The sequence below is a fragment of the Triturus cristatus genome, chromosome 6 (assembly GCF_964204655.1).
Source record: "Triturus cristatus chromosome 6, aTriCri1.1, whole genome shotgun sequence".
NCBI classification, from domain to species: Eukaryota; Metazoa; Chordata; class Amphibia; order Caudata; family Salamandridae; genus Triturus; species Triturus cristatus.
The window spans coordinates 234,246,931-234,264,605 of NC_140589.1; the positions used below are offsets into that span (position 1 = coordinate 234,246,931).

The 17,675-nt window shown below is 46.3% G+C and overlaps 1 protein-coding gene across 2 annotated transcripts in view; it reads left to right on the forward strand.

Moving 5' to 3' along the window:
* Positions 1 to 17,675, forward strand: part of ITSN2 (intersectin 2) — a 1,173,023-nt gene that overhangs the window by 1,085,165 nt on the left and 70,183 nt on the right. For both annotated transcript variants that reach the window (XM_085610587.1, XM_085610588.1), the window contains one exon: positions 10,354 to 10,475. In XM_085610587.1, coding sequence (XP_085466713.1) covers positions 10,354 to 10,475 — 122 coding nt within the window. The remainder of the gene's footprint in view (positions 1 to 10,353; positions 10,476 to 17,675) is intronic.

Below are 17,675 nucleotides of genomic sequence, written 5' to 3' on the forward strand. Positions count from 1 at the left end.
TCTGGAAGGCTGTATCCGCCTGCCCTCACTTTTGGAAAACGTGAAGGACAGGTGTCCCTGTGTCGGTCTCCGCCCAAACCATTACCTGTTTGAATTCGTGGAAATCGCTGTGTGTAAATTGGATGACTGTTTTATAATAATTACATCACTTCCTGCGGAGTGTACATGCAGTGGCGCGAGGTTATGAGAGCACGAAGGGGCGGAGGAGCAGGCACTGGCAGCGTGCAGTACACCGGGACGGAATGCTGCCGCTGCCTTTACGTAAGAGGCTGCCTGCATCGCGCGCCGGTGAGCCACGGCGCCGCGTCGTCCCGCAGGCACGCAGGCACACGGCTGCTTCCATAATCCCGTGGTTACTTTCGAAACACGTAAACGTTGCATCTTCTCAGCTTGAGTGTGTTCGGGATATTTTTAAATGTGGACCTACATTAATATTGTAACTTTAAAGCAGTAGAATAGACCGTTCATCTCAAAGGCTTGCTTCCATGGAAGCTTCATTGATCCACCTCTGTGCGAGAGAAAGGGACGGTCCAAACTTGTTAATTATTATTATTATTATTATTTTAATTCCAAGGGGCTTTATGTAAGTTGTTCGTTTTTAAACAACCCTTCGCAGACGAACGTAGAGACAGAAGAACCTTTCGTGCTACCACTACGATTTGATTATGTGGTGCGTTGTGATGTGTAGCGCACTACACAGCACCCAGTCACTTCAGGGCACTTTCATCCACTGGAAAGAAAGAATCCGGAATGGCAGATGTTACACTTGTAAAACCGTAAAGGTCTACCCTGGAAGCATTATTCTGTGTTGGGTTGTATTAAAAAGAAAGTAAAATCGAACTATTAAAACAAAGATGAGAGAAAATGCATACTTAATATATATATATATATATATATATATATATATATATATATATATATATATATATATATATCTTTTTCTTAGGTTGAAGCAGTTCATGACATAATACCACACCACTTTCTTGCACATTATACCAATAAAACCGGTGGGGGCTGTCACATGGACTCCCCCTGTGAACATTCCATTTGGTCCACACCTTTTTAGGTCTGGCCTGACCCAGGGCATGCGCTGGTCTGGCGAGACTTATTGAGAGGGCGCCAAAAAGTGCTACCAGGCCAGCCTAAAGCTACAGTGCATGTGCGCGGACGCGCGCGCGCCGCGCTTTAGTGCGAATACGTTCACGGCCGCTTTGATGTTTGATCGCGATCACTTTCGCGGCTGCATGGCCGCTTGGCATAGCCAACAGATCTCGCTTTGGGGACCTTATAAGTATTTAGTTATGCAACTGTTGCATGGCTAAACACTTATAAGGTTCCAAAGGCGAGACCTATTGGCTATGCCAATGCTTGTTCCATTTCCGAGGGCAACCTCTACTCCACAGCTTTCCAAACTTTTCATGTTGGTGACACACTTTTTAGACATGCATCATTTTGCGACACGGTAACACAGTGTAGCGAGCGAGCTATCCGGAACCACCTAAGAGGGGTTCGGGGGGGGGTGTGTGTGAATCTGTTCTAACAAAGACAGTGACTGGCAAAACTGGGTGTAAGGTTAGGTTTGTGCCTGAAACAAGAATATAATCATGCACACATTGACACATGCCCCAGTGATTTACGGCACAAAAAGGGCGGGTGCACTCACTGCCAACCCTTTCAACCATGCACAAAGTCCGCCAGTTGCCTTGCTGAATATGAGTTATACAAAAATCCGTTCAGGAAGGGGGAATTGTGAGTGGTAAAACAATCATGCAACTTATCAGCCGGTCTCTGCGCATTGAACTCAGTGGGACCGCTCTCCGCAGCGCACCAAAAGCCAACAGAAAATAAGACGAGTCATATGTTTTTCCTTTGAGGTAAAATCTTATGTTGAACTGTACAAGGCATTGTAACATGGTAAAATTTGGGGTGCTACATTTTGAGAACCAAAAATGGTCATTTGCTCTGAAATTGCTTAAATAGGTTTATAAAAAGTGTTCTGCCATAAATCAAGGGACGATGAAAACTGTGAAGATATGGAAACCATCAACTGTGATTTCATGAACTGAGACAATTGTGAAGGCATGGAACCCCATCAAGTGTAATTTGGTGAATTACAGGACAAAGCCAATTATGAAGACAGACACAATGAACTGTCATGTCATTAATTTTGGGACCGAGACAACTGTGAAGAACATCACCAAGTGTCATTTTTACAAACTTCTGCACACTATAATAAACCATGCCTACTTTGGCATCACAGACGCCCACCAAGTGTAACAATCAAAGAACACAACAACAATCAAACAGTCATTTATTTTCGGGACACTTTCAATTTGACCTTTTACATGTAACATTTGGTAGAGCACATCTGTGGTAGAGTATGTCAGCAAAAAGCTGCGTTTATTTTTGTTTTCCATCACAGAAACCCACATCAGCGGCGACATTGTTAACGGTGAAGTTGTCGATTCGTACACTTCACTTAATCTTTCACAAAATACTCTCACTTTGCAGTCAGAGAACTAAAAGTAAACACCAATTTCCAAACAAGCAGCAATTGTGGGAAGACAGTCTGACATTTGATGTGCACCAGAGAGTGCACCAGGCTGCAGATGAGGTAAGAGTGCACCAGGCTGCAGACAAAGAGAGAGTGCGCAAGGCTGCAGATAAGTAGAGAGTGCACCAAGCTGCACTGGCTGCAGCTAAGCAGACCGTGTGCAAGAGCTGGCCGCAGATAAGGACGGAGTACACAAGGGAACACCACAGAAGGAGGAAGTGCAGTATGACTGGGGGCAGATAAGGAGAGCGCACAGTGATTAACTACAGTAAACTAACATATATGCACGGGGTGCACCAGAACTAACTGCAGATAAAAAGAGGGCACCAGGACTGGCTGCAGCTAAAAAGACGGTGTACAAGGGATGACAGCAAATAAAGACATATGTATATATCTGTCCTTATCTGCTGCCAGCCCTTGTACACTGTCTTTTTAGCTGCACTTATATATATGTCTGCAGCTAAAAGGAGTGTACAAGGGCTGACAGCAGATGAAGACAGAGCGCACCAGAAGCAAACGTCTGTACCAGGACTGGTTGAAACTTAAATGACAGTGTACAAGGGCTGACTGCAGCAGAAAGAATGCACTACAGCTGGGGACAGATAAGAGCACCTGCCGGGGACCGAGAAGGACAGAGTTTGAGGAGCAGCTGCAGAGGGTGCTTCGGTCTGCCTGTCTCCAAAGAGAGTACGAAGCAGACCATGGGCAGCGCCAGTGCTGGTTCAGAACAGCAGTGTGCACACAGCACGCAGCTGCAGCCACGTTTCTGGCACGGATGTAAATAAACCAAGAGTAAGTTTAAATAATCACCAGGGCAGTCTGAGGCGTAAGGACGGGATGCAGCAGGTGCCCGGAATCCCAGGAGGCCGTCTGGGGCACCACAGGGCGCGGGGGTGAGCGTGTCCTGTTAGAGGGGATAGGGTGGTCTGTGTCAACAGTCACACACCTGAGATGAGTAAAAGATGGGTTGTGTTTATTAACTCGCACCTGAGAGGAGCAGAGCGGGAGCTGAGTCACTGTAATATCCTCACACCTCAGAGCAGCAAAGGCGGGGCTACATTTTATGTTCACACCCAAGAGGAACACAACAGATCACACACGAGACAAGCACAGGCTAAGCCGACTGTGTTCAGTATGTCGCGTCTGAGAAGCGCATGCCAGACTCACTGTGAACGAGAGGGGAGGAATGGCTCAGCGAGTTAGACACTGTTCACTATTGCAAGCGGTGATCTACAGAGGCCTTCGATGCTTCCGAGGTTCTTATATGCACAAGCTGCATTCCTCCTACGGACCTGTCCTCAAGGAGCTGCATTATCCGTACAGGTGCCCAAAGAGCGGTGCAGCCACTACAGTTCTCACAGGCGCTGGTGTTGCATCTCCCTCCCAATCTCCACCCCCGCCCTGTCCCCACCAGGCACTCGAGGAGATGACTCACTCTTACAGAGAGCTTTAAGTGGGCTGCGCCTGCCGGTGCTCAGCTAAAAGTCTCTCTCTCCTTTCTACACGTACGTCTGGCGTACGAACTGCGCAGTACCGGCGTCATCCCGCGACACACCCACCATTTGCAGGCGACACAGTACTGTGTCGCGACACAGAGTTTGGAAAGCTCTGCTCTACTCTCATAGACTGTTTTCTCTGCCACCCTACACCAATCCATGTCCCTCTTTCCGTCCAGGAGAGTTGGTGTACCCTGAAACGCATACTTTTAAATTTAGGCACACATCATCCTCCGTGGACTAGTTCCTCATTCTCTGTTCATCAGTGATCCTCTTAAGTAACTGCTCCTGCAGCTTGCTAATTACATACTTTCTTAATAACAAAATCCTTGCCTCTGATTTGAAACAGCCATCTCTTAAGGCGTTCGAAGGCCTTGCACCCAAGATACTGTGGCACTGCTAGTACAGATGGTGCTATATGAATGCCGTCCATTTAGTTGAAGACTGAAGTATACAAAAAGTGATGGATGGAAGGCTTGAATTAATCTCTGCCACTGGTAATTACTTGTGCTGCATCCCAATCCATCGTTACTTTACATACCATGTCACCTCAGATTGGAACCAGCCATATTCAAATCAGTCTTGACCCTGCTCCAATCGGAACAGTTTTGTTTACTTTAGTATGTCCCCCTAAGTGGGGCGGGTATTCCCAGACATGGGTCCATGCACACCGTGTCACTGGAACCCGAAAACCGAATCACAATGTCCCTCTTTGACAGTAGACTCTCAAGGTAGCGAGGCGAACAGTACAAGGCTTACTGGAAGAGGTAGCATGGGGTTAAAGACTCAAAACTCGATATATTTTAAAATGACTCTCAATAATTAGAGGGTCGGTGCTTTAATTTGAGTAAAAAAAGTACTTTACTCAACCAAAAGCACGATACTTGACAGACAAATTACGACTGATACAGGAAAAAATAGAAGAAAGACTAGCAACTACTGGGTTTATAAGAGCAATGCATCTAGTCATTCAGCTTCTTTCTAGGTCTATGACCTTGTGGTCGGTCTTTAAAGTCTGTGATTCCAAATATTGTGCTCAAATGCAGAATGGCAGTTCTGGCTATGGGAAACATGTGCCACAAGTCTCTAGCAGCCCCACTGTTCGATCCGAAGAGGCAGCGAATAAGCAGCAACCAGGTGGCCACGATCAAAGAAACAGGATATGAGCCCATCCCAGTAGTCTTCAATGCAGGTAGGGCACAATGGTAGCTAGCTTCAATAAAAAAAATGGAGGGGCGCGATATCGCTCAACTCACTATAAATGCAGTGCTGGAGCATGACCGGTGCAGCACGTCTCCTTTCCACAAGCACTTGTGAAACGCAACTCCAACCAATCCTGGAGCTGCTCTCATGCTGTGAAAGCAGCTCCAGGATTGGTGGGAGCAGGGTCAACCAGTACAAATTTTCAGACTGTGCCAGCAATCCCCAGGCTGTTTCACAGCCTTTGGATTGCTGGGTATACAGTGCGCATGTCGGGCTGGTCATCACAAGACAGCCGGTCAATCGGACATGCGCACTGTAGATCAGTGCTGTCATCCTGCATTTGCAGGATTCAGCCCCACCCTCGCGCTGTTGACAGCGCAAGCGGGTGCCATGGTAAATAAATAAAATGGCATCGGCATGCCATTTTATTTATTTGTGTTTGCCTGCTACGCTCGCAGCAGGCCGGGGGACGTTCCTCCACTCCTGAGGAGGAGCAGCCAGGGTTTTAAGTGGGCCTGGTCCTCCTGGTGCTCAGCAACGGCAGTTCTAAAAAGCAGGTGCCGAGACAGGTCCCTATCGGGCTCTCCATTTTTGCCCTCTCCTTCGGTGAACAGATAAATCTTAACTCTGCTGCAGTGCCACCCTTCACTGCCTTTGATGTAACTTCAAAGAGCCTTGTTTTTTTTTTTTAAACTTTCTTTATTGGCATTTATAGATAGGAAAACACGTATGCACATGCGATATCACCATTATCACAGAGATTCACATTTCAAGTACGCCCAGTCACAGTTCTTACAATCCAGCGGCCTCTCGGCCCCTCAGGCCGTTCATCGCTGTTCTGAGTGGGGCTGCAGATGTGTGCCCGGGTCCAGCCTCTGAGTGTGCCCTACTGGAGTGCGCCCTGTTCGCCTCGCGGCTGGGATGCCGTGTAATGTGACTGAACCCCCTGTGAGGGGCGTCGCAGAGGCTATGGAAGTGCGGCCATTGAATAACTACGAACTAACTGGAGGGTCAAAAAACCAGGGAGAGGGAGGTGCACTGTGTCGCCCATCAGGGGTACTATTAGCTGCGCGCTCTTGAGGTCAGACCATCATGCGGGGGAGGGCCGGTGTGGCCGCGGATGTGGAAATGGGGAGGGGGGCGGGGGGGGCAGAAGCATCGCGCCTGGCCTATGAGGACTCTGGATGTGGGGCCTGTGGTGACAACCCCTGCAAGACGCCGGGTGCTGGACCCGCCTGCGCATTACCCAGGGTGGATTCCGGAGTGGCGGGCGCCCCCTTCAAAGAGCCTTGTTATAGTTCTTTCGCAGACTCCTCATTTCAGAATGGAAGCATTTTCAATATTATATACAACGCAGTCATGGTTGTTGCTTATTTATCTTATGCAGCTAACAACCATTGTCAGGGCCAATAGTCCTGGTTTGTTGTAGGTATAATCTTACTTACTGTATTATGTATCTGGATGCAACGGTAAAAACAGCAAAATGCAAGACGGGCGGCACACTATGCTAAGCACAGATTTTTAGCTCAGGTGTTTTTAAGCCACGTCCTTAATTACATCAGCCCCCCCCTTTGAGAGACCCCTCAGTTTTTTCATCCCACTTAAAGCCCTGGGAGCAGCCTCTCGTGAGACAGTAGTCTATTGTGGAGCCTATGCTCCAAGAGCCCTGGGACTGCAGCTTTGAGAGCGCAAAAGCAACAGGGCACACTCTCAAGAGCTGGACACATTATTTAGCAAAGAGCCGAACCGCAGGTCGCGGTTCAGTCAATTCAACGCATCACACTTCAGGGAGCTATTCAGGAAGAGGGTCCCACAGAAGCAGGGAGCAGGGCTTCCTGCTGTGGATTTTGTCTAGCTGCAGTCTGTTCGGCAGCCCATCGGAACCCTTCCATGCCAGGGAGGAGGGCCAGAGTGCTCGCAAGGCCCTGTTGTGGGCAGTTGGGGGACAGTAACTGTGCACGCAGGGACTTACCACAAGTCTTTGTTGCACTGATTTCTCCCTGAGCTTTGCAGTGCAAATGCTCCTTTCTATTAGCAACTTCTCTCCCAGGCAGATAATACTGGGTTCTCCTGTGGGAAGCCTCCTCTTCCAGAACACATCCAGTTCTTCACTCTAATCAACTAGTCAGGCTTCTCGTCCAATGCAGGTCCTCTGCACTCCATCAGAATATTTCTGCTCCAATGTGGTATCCCTCACCTGGCTGGGAATCTGGCGTTTACACACACTTATCGAGATCATAGAAGTTTCTCCAGCACCCTAGGAGAGGATTCCAGGGCATAGGCCAGTGACAGTTTATGTATCCCCCCTCTAGACAAGCCAGCCACAGTCTGTCTTGAGGTGTCATTTGGGAATCTCCAGCTCAAGGAAACCCATTTTACTGCCACAAAGTGGAGCAATGCCTCCACACTCTACACCTATCAACATTTTGGTTGGAACACCCATGGGCGAACAACAGGGCAAAGCATGGTCTAAGGCTAACTCTACATTTCTAAAGAAAGTACTGTCTCCTGTGCTCCACACCCTGCAGCCTAGCTACTAACAAAGGTTTCAGGAATGCATTGAAAATGCCCTGCAATGTACATTGCTCATCGGGCTGGCCACCTCTACGCTCCATTGTGTACACTATTTTCACAGTTAAAAAATCCAAAAAGATTAATCTTTGTCCACAATAGACCATGACACGCTCTCCAAGTTGATTCTGACATGGACACACCATGCACACACACAAGTTACAGCGACACACAACTTAATGGAGAACAGTTACTGCTTGCAGAGGCCTGACAGGCAATTGAAGTGGAGAGCCAGAGGTGACAGTGGAAAGCTCTTCTTGCACAAGTCGGATAGGTAAAAAGGCCTGTCCTGTTAAACACTTAACTGCTACCACTGTCAGTACAATGCTGCTCTGTGAGCTGACAGTAGTCACACTTGTTGAAAGGAGGGGGCACTTGGTGGGCCTCTCTAAACCACAACGCCTGGCTTTGAGTCGCAAATTGTTGTTAGAAATATCATAGAAGCGCTTTTGCGTAATCCAGGGCAGGCATTCACTCCTGCGAAACCATGCTGGGGAGATTCCCTCTGTGAGTCTCCATACTACTTTAACAGAAAGCATAATCCCCTTAGTAATTTTGTATCCTGGGCACTTTCCTGCTTTGCTGAATCATCAGTTTCTTGACCTTCGCTTATCTTTCCTTCCCACTTTTTCCTTGTAAGGAAGGTCCCTCACTATTCCTGTTGATTGGCATCTGCTGGCCTCTTCTGCCTGTCTCAGCTTATAACTTAGGTAATTAAGATGCAGTCTCATTCCTCTATATACCACAGTAGAGAGAAGGACATACCTGCCTGATGCCCCCTGCAAATGAGAGAATATTCCTACAATTGACCATTGGATTTTTATCCCGACCATCAGAGCATGATACAGCCATACCATAAACAGAATGTCTTTAGTATCTCCAAGAGCTGCCTTGCCATTTCTTGTGCTGACAAAATTCTCCTGTGCTGGACCCAGGGATGGCCCAAGGGTATCACAGTGCTGCACAGTAAACCACCATTGCTGGTTACATAGCCGGTGCGGATTACATAAACTGTTACATACATAAATGTTACAAAATTCAATGCACTCATGATGCCACCAGTAGTTTGGTGATTACATAGTACCTGCTGGTTACAGGTGATTCATGATGGCACATGGAAGGTTGCATAACTTGGCATCTTGCATGAAATTGTTTATTGTTGCTTTCTTTCTTACTTCTTTCGTTCTGAGATTGTACAATGTTACTTTCTTTGCTTTCTTTCATTCGTGACTGAATTGGTGTAGAGACCATCAGATCAAGGAAACATACAACTCGGATGATGGTGAGGTTACAGAAGCCCCCTTGGACCCCTACAGCAAAGAGTGGGAGATTTTATGAGAGAGATTGGAGTATGTGATGGGGCAGGATCGGTATGAGGGCAGCGTAAGCCTGTTTCAGCGGCGAGCTGGTGGAACTAGAGGACAAATAGACAAATCAATCAAAGAACATTTCTGGTACTATGTTTGAAGCCCTAATGCAGAATAGGATCTTATGTGAGTTCATTTTTGGCAACAGTGCCCATGTCCCGGTCACCGTGGGCCACAAGATGCACTGAAGGAGTGTTTGTTCACTACTACCAAAAGTTGTGTACATCTAAACACAGAGGGCTCTTAAAATATTGCTAAGTTTCTGGGGGCGCTTAAATTGCCTAGGTTACAGCTGGAAGGCAGATAAACATTGTGAAGGGGGAGATCACAGTGGAAGAAATCCAACAGGCCTTCAAGGAACCAGCCACAAAAACGGTGCGACAGGGATTGTTTCCCGTCGGAAGTCAGAGGCCATGAGGTTTAGAAAAGCAGAGGAGGCTGAAGAGCTCAAGGAGGACTACAACAGGGCAAACATCATGGTTCTGCCAAAGCCAGTGGGTATCACTCAGTGTGTCAATTCTAAGCTTGGTTCCTTCAATAATGCAGATGTTAGAATATTGGCCGACAGACTTGCCTTTGAATTACCGGCCATGGGACTAGAACAGTAAGATATTGATTCTTTGAATCAGGATCTGTGATTAATGCTTATCGATAACACTTTTCGACCTCTTCGGTCTAATTAAAAGAATGAAAGCGTTGTGTGAATTGGACCCACTGAGAGCATGCCAGGTGGATACAGTCTACTGGTGTGAATTAATGTACATGGCCATTAACATAGAATCTAAGCTTTCAGAAAAGTCCATTGATTGCTGTAAGATAAAATATCATCCCCCAGAACTGCTTCGTATCCCAAGAACTGCTTTAAAGACCCCACTGTATGTCACTCTTACTGACTTTTCTGAATGGTGGTCTCTGCTCAATTAAGGGTGTGGCGTATTGAATTATCAATAATAAGCCTGAAAAGAATGCGTCGTTGTTTAAATATTTCATTGCTTTTGAAAATGCTAGTTTTTTTTTTAAACATCTTGTAATTAAGCTTACAGCAATCCAGTCATATCTTAATACATCACAATAATCGTATACATCTTTTAACAAGGAAAAGACATTGCATTTGTTTTCTCAACAATCCAGTATTCTGATCTGTATCCCATTTGGCCTTAAGGGTGTGCTGGACTTCATGACCTGGATGACATGTCTCTCATGGAGAGGAAGAGGCAGGGCTACATCCACGAGCTCATTCAGACAGAGAAGAGGTACATGGACGACCTCCATCTTGTCATAGAGGTGAGCTTGTATCTCCTTGTTTATTATTCAAGCAGTTGTTTGTCTCTGTATCTGTACAAGAAATAATTGTGTGTGGTGTATATAGTGATGCTACTAAGGGACAGACAAATATTGTATAAAGATACAAAGATATATTGTATAAAGATTTCAAGACAATGTTAGCCTCTTAAATTACATCTGAAAAATAGTCCCACCTAACAGTACTTACGCCTTGTTATCCGAGTATTGTTTCGCCATGCAGTGGGGGATCTGTTGTTCAATTATTACATTGCAGCTAATGCTGCAAAATCCTGGCTGGGTGAATTTTTTAAACTGTTTTTTTGTGAGACAATCGCAGGCCTGGTAGCGGTGGGAGAGAGACGCTGCCGCTTGATGCATTATACCCTAGCTACCACCTCCGAGGACTTTGCTATCAAGAAACAAACATTAACCAGATTCTCTCTTGGGTACCTCTAACTCTTGATTTGGTGACGTAACTGAGCAAGAGGGCAGGATGCAAGACACTGTATGGCCCAATCTATATCATTTCAAGAGGTAGAGGGTGTAATTTACAGAGAAAAGACATTCATAAAATAACCAAGCTATAACACTATAATTTAAGGTCAGTTCAAAACAGTAACATTCTAAACAGGATAAAAAAAAAGACAACCAACCAGTAGAAGTTCAGGATTGCCACCTTTATATAACAAGCATTGAAAATGCAATAGGTCTCGCATTTGATTAAGTTAAAGCCATTTGCTTTGCTAATGGTATTGTATAGCTAAGCAAATGGCTTTAACCTAATGAAAGGCGAGACCTATTGCATTTTTAATGCTTGTTTTCCTTTTCCTGCAGGCAAGATTAGGTTATGTGATTCAAGGGGAAGGAGAGCAGTCGGCGCAGGGAAGTCCCAAGTGCAACAGTCCTCCCGGTCTTGGTGCTGAAATACTTCCGACCCTTTGCAGTACGGGTTTAATGTGCCCCCGCCTTATTTGTGTTCCTAAAGGTAGATTCCTACATTTAACCAATGAGCCTGTTTTACATGCAGGAGTGCTGCAGTCTACACTCGGTCATTGCTAGCAAGTGGACCCTCATCTCAGGTGGCCAGTTATGGGCTTTTGCATTGTGGGACATGTAGTTTAATTGTTACGATTTTAATATGGGTATTAATAGTGGTGTGCATGGTTGTGTTGGCTGAAAGGCAAGGTCTGTCAAAAGGTGCCACGAATAACAGGGGGCCGATAGGCATTATTGGACATGGGCGAGCATGCACCAGCCTCGGTGTGTTAAGGGCAAGTGGCTCCTGTGCCCCAATTTTCATACTTTAGAAAGGTCTAATCCAGCAGCATATCGGTTGCATAAAACAGTAAGTATTAGTTTATGTTATTCTATTAGGGGTACACCCTGTTAAGATTTTTGTGTGTGCTCTGCTTCGTCTGGGCTTGTCGATCACATTTTGTGTTTGTATGCTCACCTCCTCTGCCTTTGCACTCCGAGGTTGCAATGTGTCGAGTATTTTAAATGTTCTTTATTGCTCAAGTTTCTCTACCCACCATTCCCAGTTTCACTGCATAAGTAAGAGTTCTGTGTGTTTTGTCTTGGTGATATGTTTCTAATGTGTTAGTTTGCACTCAAGCTTCCCTTCATAAACAAATGTATTCAAATTAGTTTAATATTCTTGATGGTTCCCAGATTCTCTTGATTGTAGGTGTTCTCACACCAGGTCTTGTTGACAGTGTAGAGCCTGGGGGTGTGGACCACGGTTCGAGTCCTGGCTTCGCCTCTTGGTCAATGTATATTATCCTTGGCAAAAGACATGTTCACTGTGTTCCTCTCGAACGAGGTCTGCCAATAACGAAAGATATTACAAAGCGGCTAACCAATTTTTTTTTTTTTTTTAAAGTGGAAACAGAATGTAAAACGTAATTTTTCACTATATATAATGTTAACAGAATAACCTCGTTTTGAAGACACATTGTCCGTAAAGCCGCAGTCTTCCGATGTTAATATAACTGAATGTAATGGTACTCGGCTTATCGACACGGGGTAACTGATAGGCCGATTTGAACCTGTTGGGTCTCCAGTGTGTCAGAAGCTGCAGAGTAATGAGGACATTTTCTGCACCTGAACGGCCTCGTACAGAGGCCAGAGGGCAGGCTGTGTAGGGGTGCTCATGCACGTTCCCGCCACCAGGGGCGCAGCAGGTCTGAGAGAGAAGCCGAGAGATCAGAGAAAATCCCTAGATCAAGATGTGGATAAGACGCTGCATTTAACCCCCAGCGGCGCCGCTCCCCAGCACATTAAAAAGTTTGATGCCAGCGAAAAATTGGAAAGTAGCCGCGACTGCACGAGGTTGCACAATGGCAAGCATTACGCCAAGGTGTGAAGCGAGGTGTCAGTGACGTGCAGTCTTTTTTTGTTAAACACGTTTTTCTTTCTGAAGGTAATTTAGGCCGACATGTGAACACGTTTAAATGGTGACAGGTTAATTAGTCCTGATTAGTGAATCGTCGGGCAGCCCTCCCCCCGCTTTACACACAAGCTGCAGGCAGCTCTCTCTCTCTCCAGCCAGGCCCTGCATTCCCCCAGGACACTGACCACTTGACTCACCTTTGATAGCAGTCTGTCTTTTCGACTCCCGCCCCTTCAATACCCACTACCCCAGGCGGTTCTGCTTGGTGGAGTCGGCCTTTTTCAAGGTAAATGAAATCCTTCAGCCAGGCAGACCGACCCACGGCCGGGGGTGGGGGGTTTACGGGTGTGTTTTGTCCACTCAGGTGGACAGATAGGTTGCCCACTGCAACTGATGCCTTTGAAATCTAGCGGGCAGGTCGACATTATTTATGGTTGTTAAATCGTCGACTTCATCCACATTTGGCGTGCAGACAAAAGAAAAGTGGTATACACCCAGGGCTTTAAGTGTGATGGAAAAACTGTGGGGTCTCTCAAATGGGGGTGGTCGATGTAATTAAGGGCGTGGCTTAAAACACATAAATTACAACCTGCGCTTAGCATAATGTGCCGCCCTAAAGGTATTTTGCTGCTTCTGTCATTGCATCCATATATATAATACAACAAGTAACATTACACCTACGACAAGCCAGGACTATTGGCTTTGTCAATGGTTGTTTGCATAAGATTAATAAGCAGCAAGTATGGCTTTGTCCTATATAATATTGAAAATGCTTCAGTTCTGAAATGAGACTGTGAAAGTACCATAACGAGTCTCTTACAAGTTAAATCAAAGGCAGTGAAAGGTGGTACTGATGCAGAGTTGAGATTTATTTTTCACCCCAATGGTGAGGGCAAAAATGGAGGGCCCGATAGAGACCCGTCTCAGGACCTGCTTTTTAGAACTGCCGGTGCTGGCAACCGGCAAGACCCGTCCCACTTAAGGCCCTGAAAATACCACAGATTAGAATACGTTATCTCTAATAGTGCATGTGTAACACTCTACACCCGTGGGGCTCTGAGGGACGTTCAAAATGCATCCGTGAAATACGTGTAATTTGAACGAAGAGTGTCTGTTGTACACAATAGATGCACAGTTAGTGCTTTTGTGTAACATTGCTCTTGTGCATTTAACAGCTTCCGGTACAATGTTGGTGTCACCATAATACATTTGAGGTACTGTAGACCTCAAACCCTATTGCGGGACCTCTTTTATACTGTTGATGTGAACATAATACTTCGAGGTGCACTACATTTCTATAGCTCCACTGTAACTTAACACTAACGGGACCTCTGGTGCACCCTCAACAGCGCATATTTTTAGGTCTCGGCTCGAAGGCTGCGCTTGCGCAGTCTCGATCCGAGATTTAATGACTTGGAGAAGAGGGGCTTGAACCTGCCCCTCTTCTCCCCTGTTCTCCATTGGCTGGCCTCTTCAATGCTGGCCAGCCATTGGAGAAGAGGTCCCGTCACTCCGATCAGGCCCTGTCCTTTTCGGATCGGGGGGCGTGTTTTTTGCAGAAAGTCTAATTATCTCCTCCAGCCAATGGCTGGAGGAGATAACAGCAAAACACGCCCCCGAATCCGAAAACGACCCTGCGTTTCTCCGAGGCATTTCTGCTTTGCCTCGGAGAAAGGCGGTGGTGTCCCGGCGTCTGACGCATTTTTTAATGCACAATGTACACAATGTGTGCCCCTCACAGACCTGTGTGTGCTGTGTTTTCTCCATGCACACAATGTGTGCCCATCACAGTCCTGCCTGTGTGCTGTGTTCTCTCTACATGCACACACTGAGTGCCCCTCACAGACCTGTCTGAATGCTGTGTTCTCGCTCCAGGCACTTCACAATCCTGCCTGTGTGCACTGCTCTTCAATGCACACTCTGTGCACCTCACAGACCTGTGTGTGCGGTGTTTTCTCCATGCACACAATGTGTGCCCATCACAGTCCTGCCTGTGTGCTGTGTTCTCTCTCCATGCACACACTGAGTGCCCCTCACAGACATGTCTGAATGCTGTGTTCTCGCTCCAGGCACTTCACAGTCCTGCCTGTGTGCACTGCTCTTCCATGCACACTCTGCGCACCTCACAGACCTGTGTGTGCTGTGTTTTCTCCATGCACACAATGTGTGCCCATCACAGTCCTGCCTGTGTGCTGTGTTTTCTCCATGCACACAATGTTTGCCCCTCATAGACCTGTTGTTGACATCTGAACTTCTCCTACTCAGGAACAGCACATCCACGACTGCTTGAAAAGCGCTTCAGCGCTGGAAACAGCGCTATCCTCAGACACGGGATGCCGGCCGGGTCCACGACATATTTATATCGCTCTAAAGGCCCATATGCAACAAGGCCATAGCGCTATCTTAACAACGGAGTGCAGCAGCGACCATTCGGCACTGTAACCTTCGCATTGCTAGCGCAGGCCCCGGTTTAGAAAAATCGCTTTCTGAGAAGTTCTGTTATAAGGGCAAAATTATTTTAGTGCTCGTGCGAACGCCAAGAACGGAACTGCTTTTCGGCTCGACTGTTACACCACCTATAATACTATATTTATAATTCGTATTTCGTGTTTTACAGCACCTAAGCCTCGAGAGCAGGCGCTGAACTGCCGAATGCCATTTACACGAGTTTCACATATTTAATTTTGATTGAGTTCGGGTAGGAGTTTGTCTGCTGCCTCTGGGCACAAAACTCGCGCCCTGTACCCCGTTTATTGCCCACTTTTTGCGAGAATTTCAACATGGTGTGGTAAACACCAGCACGTGTCCTGGGTCCCCACTGCGGAGTCCGTCCCCCAATAATGGAACCGTCTATGATGGGCTGGATTCAGCGCTGAACGGTTTGTGTGAGACGACGCGCGAGTCATTACTCGCGAACCTGCGGACCCCGCGGGGGTTCATAAATAAAAGCTTTGGAGCCTTGGAACCCCGATATTCCATGTGGTACTGGCGCCTTTCGATCACAAATACTGATTTTACAACGTGCAACTATAAAGTGTGCATTTGCAAGGGAACCCGGACGCGTTACTATTGTTTTTTTTTTTTTAAATGAGAAATATTATTTATTACCAAATATTGAAATAATTGTTATAATCGTAACTATCCCGAGTCTTCGCCCTCTCTTTGTTCTAGTGCCATTTGAGTAATATCTAATATAAACTAAAAATTACATTTTTTGTATTTTATTTTTGTTCACATGACAGCTGTTATTTTTTTGTACATGTATTAGTAGTTCTTTTTCTCGTTGATTTATTATTATCATTATTATGTTATTAAAAACCCATAATAATAGCACTAATAGTAAAGCAATTATTGCTAGCCAGGTACGGTCTGTTTCTAGACCGATGTCGTCACGTCCGGTGTTTACATGGGTAAACTTTGCCTGCAACCCGGCTTCGGCTGCTCCATTTTCTGAATGTGTCTTGGGGTGCAGGGGTGCCTGGGAGACCAGCCCCTCCTGCACCCCTCTTTCTGCAGCAGTGTTGAAGGGTCCGGAGGTGTTTCTATGGCTACCTCCCGGGCTGGGGGGCGGGGGCCCTCTGCGCAGCTCGTTTATCACTGTCACCCTCTAATGTGTGTGCGTGTGGCTGTGTGTGTATGTGTATGCGGCTCTGTGTATGTATGTGTGGCTCTGTGTGTGTGTGGGAGGCTCTATGTGTATGTGTGTGCCTCTGTGTGTGTTGCTCTGTGTGGGTGGCTTTTTTTGTAGGTGGCTCTATGCGTGGGTGGCTCTGTTTGTGTGTGGGTGGCTCTGTGTGGGTGGCTCTATTTGTGTGTGGGTTGCTCTATGTGAATAGCTCTGTGTAGGTGGCTCTGTGTGGGTGGCTCTGTGTTTGTGGGTGGCTTTGTGTGTGTGGCTCTGTGTGTGGGTGCAAATGCAATAGGTCTCGCATTTGAGATAGATTAAGCTATTGACATTGTAAATAACAATGGCGTTTCTTTAAATGTTTAAAAAACAAAAACATTAACAAAAAAAATGTCATGAGCAGTGACAATAGCTCTAACTTTAACAATGCCGAGACCATTGCATTGTAAATGCTTGTTTCTTTTTCTGAAAGTGTGTCAAACTCTAAACGCCATATTTGCATAGCCTGCCACACAGTGTGTACATTGTTTTACTATGAATCTTTGCGCTGGGGAAGGACATGTACTACATAAAATCATTCTGTGTTTTTTTTTTGTAAAAGCTGCAAGTGGCAGGAAATGTATAATTAGAATTTAGTAATAGATTTTTCAAAGGTTGTTTTGAAGGATTTGGAAGATTAACATCAATACGGAGCCGAGAGATCGCTCCAAGTGGCATGTCTAACGCTGTTTAAGGCCTCCAAAGCATTTAGTTTAGTGATAATCCTGTGCATGAAAGTGCTTCCCCTGCAGTAAAATGAAACACCTATTTTAATTATTAATTAACATGATGCCAGCGCGAACTATGGCATTAACAGAACAGTTGTAGGACGAGGAGAGAAAGACGGGGAGAGGGACAGAGAAGTAGCCACATAAAGCGCCTCGAAAGGAAGGTGAGAGGAGGAGGGAAGGAAGCATCGATCTCTTGTCTTTATGGGGCCATGTGTTTCTAATTAGCGTGAAGCACATGGCCCCATAAAGATAAGAAAGTGCTTTGCGACAGCAGCCAAAGCAGGCGACCCAGTCCAGATCAGAGGCGAAAGGGCATCAACAAAAAACCCTAATTTCCAATGGCAGGCCACCGTTTACCATAAACGGTGGCACAAGCCAATGGAAACGAGGGGCAGGGCTTCGAGTCCCTTTCT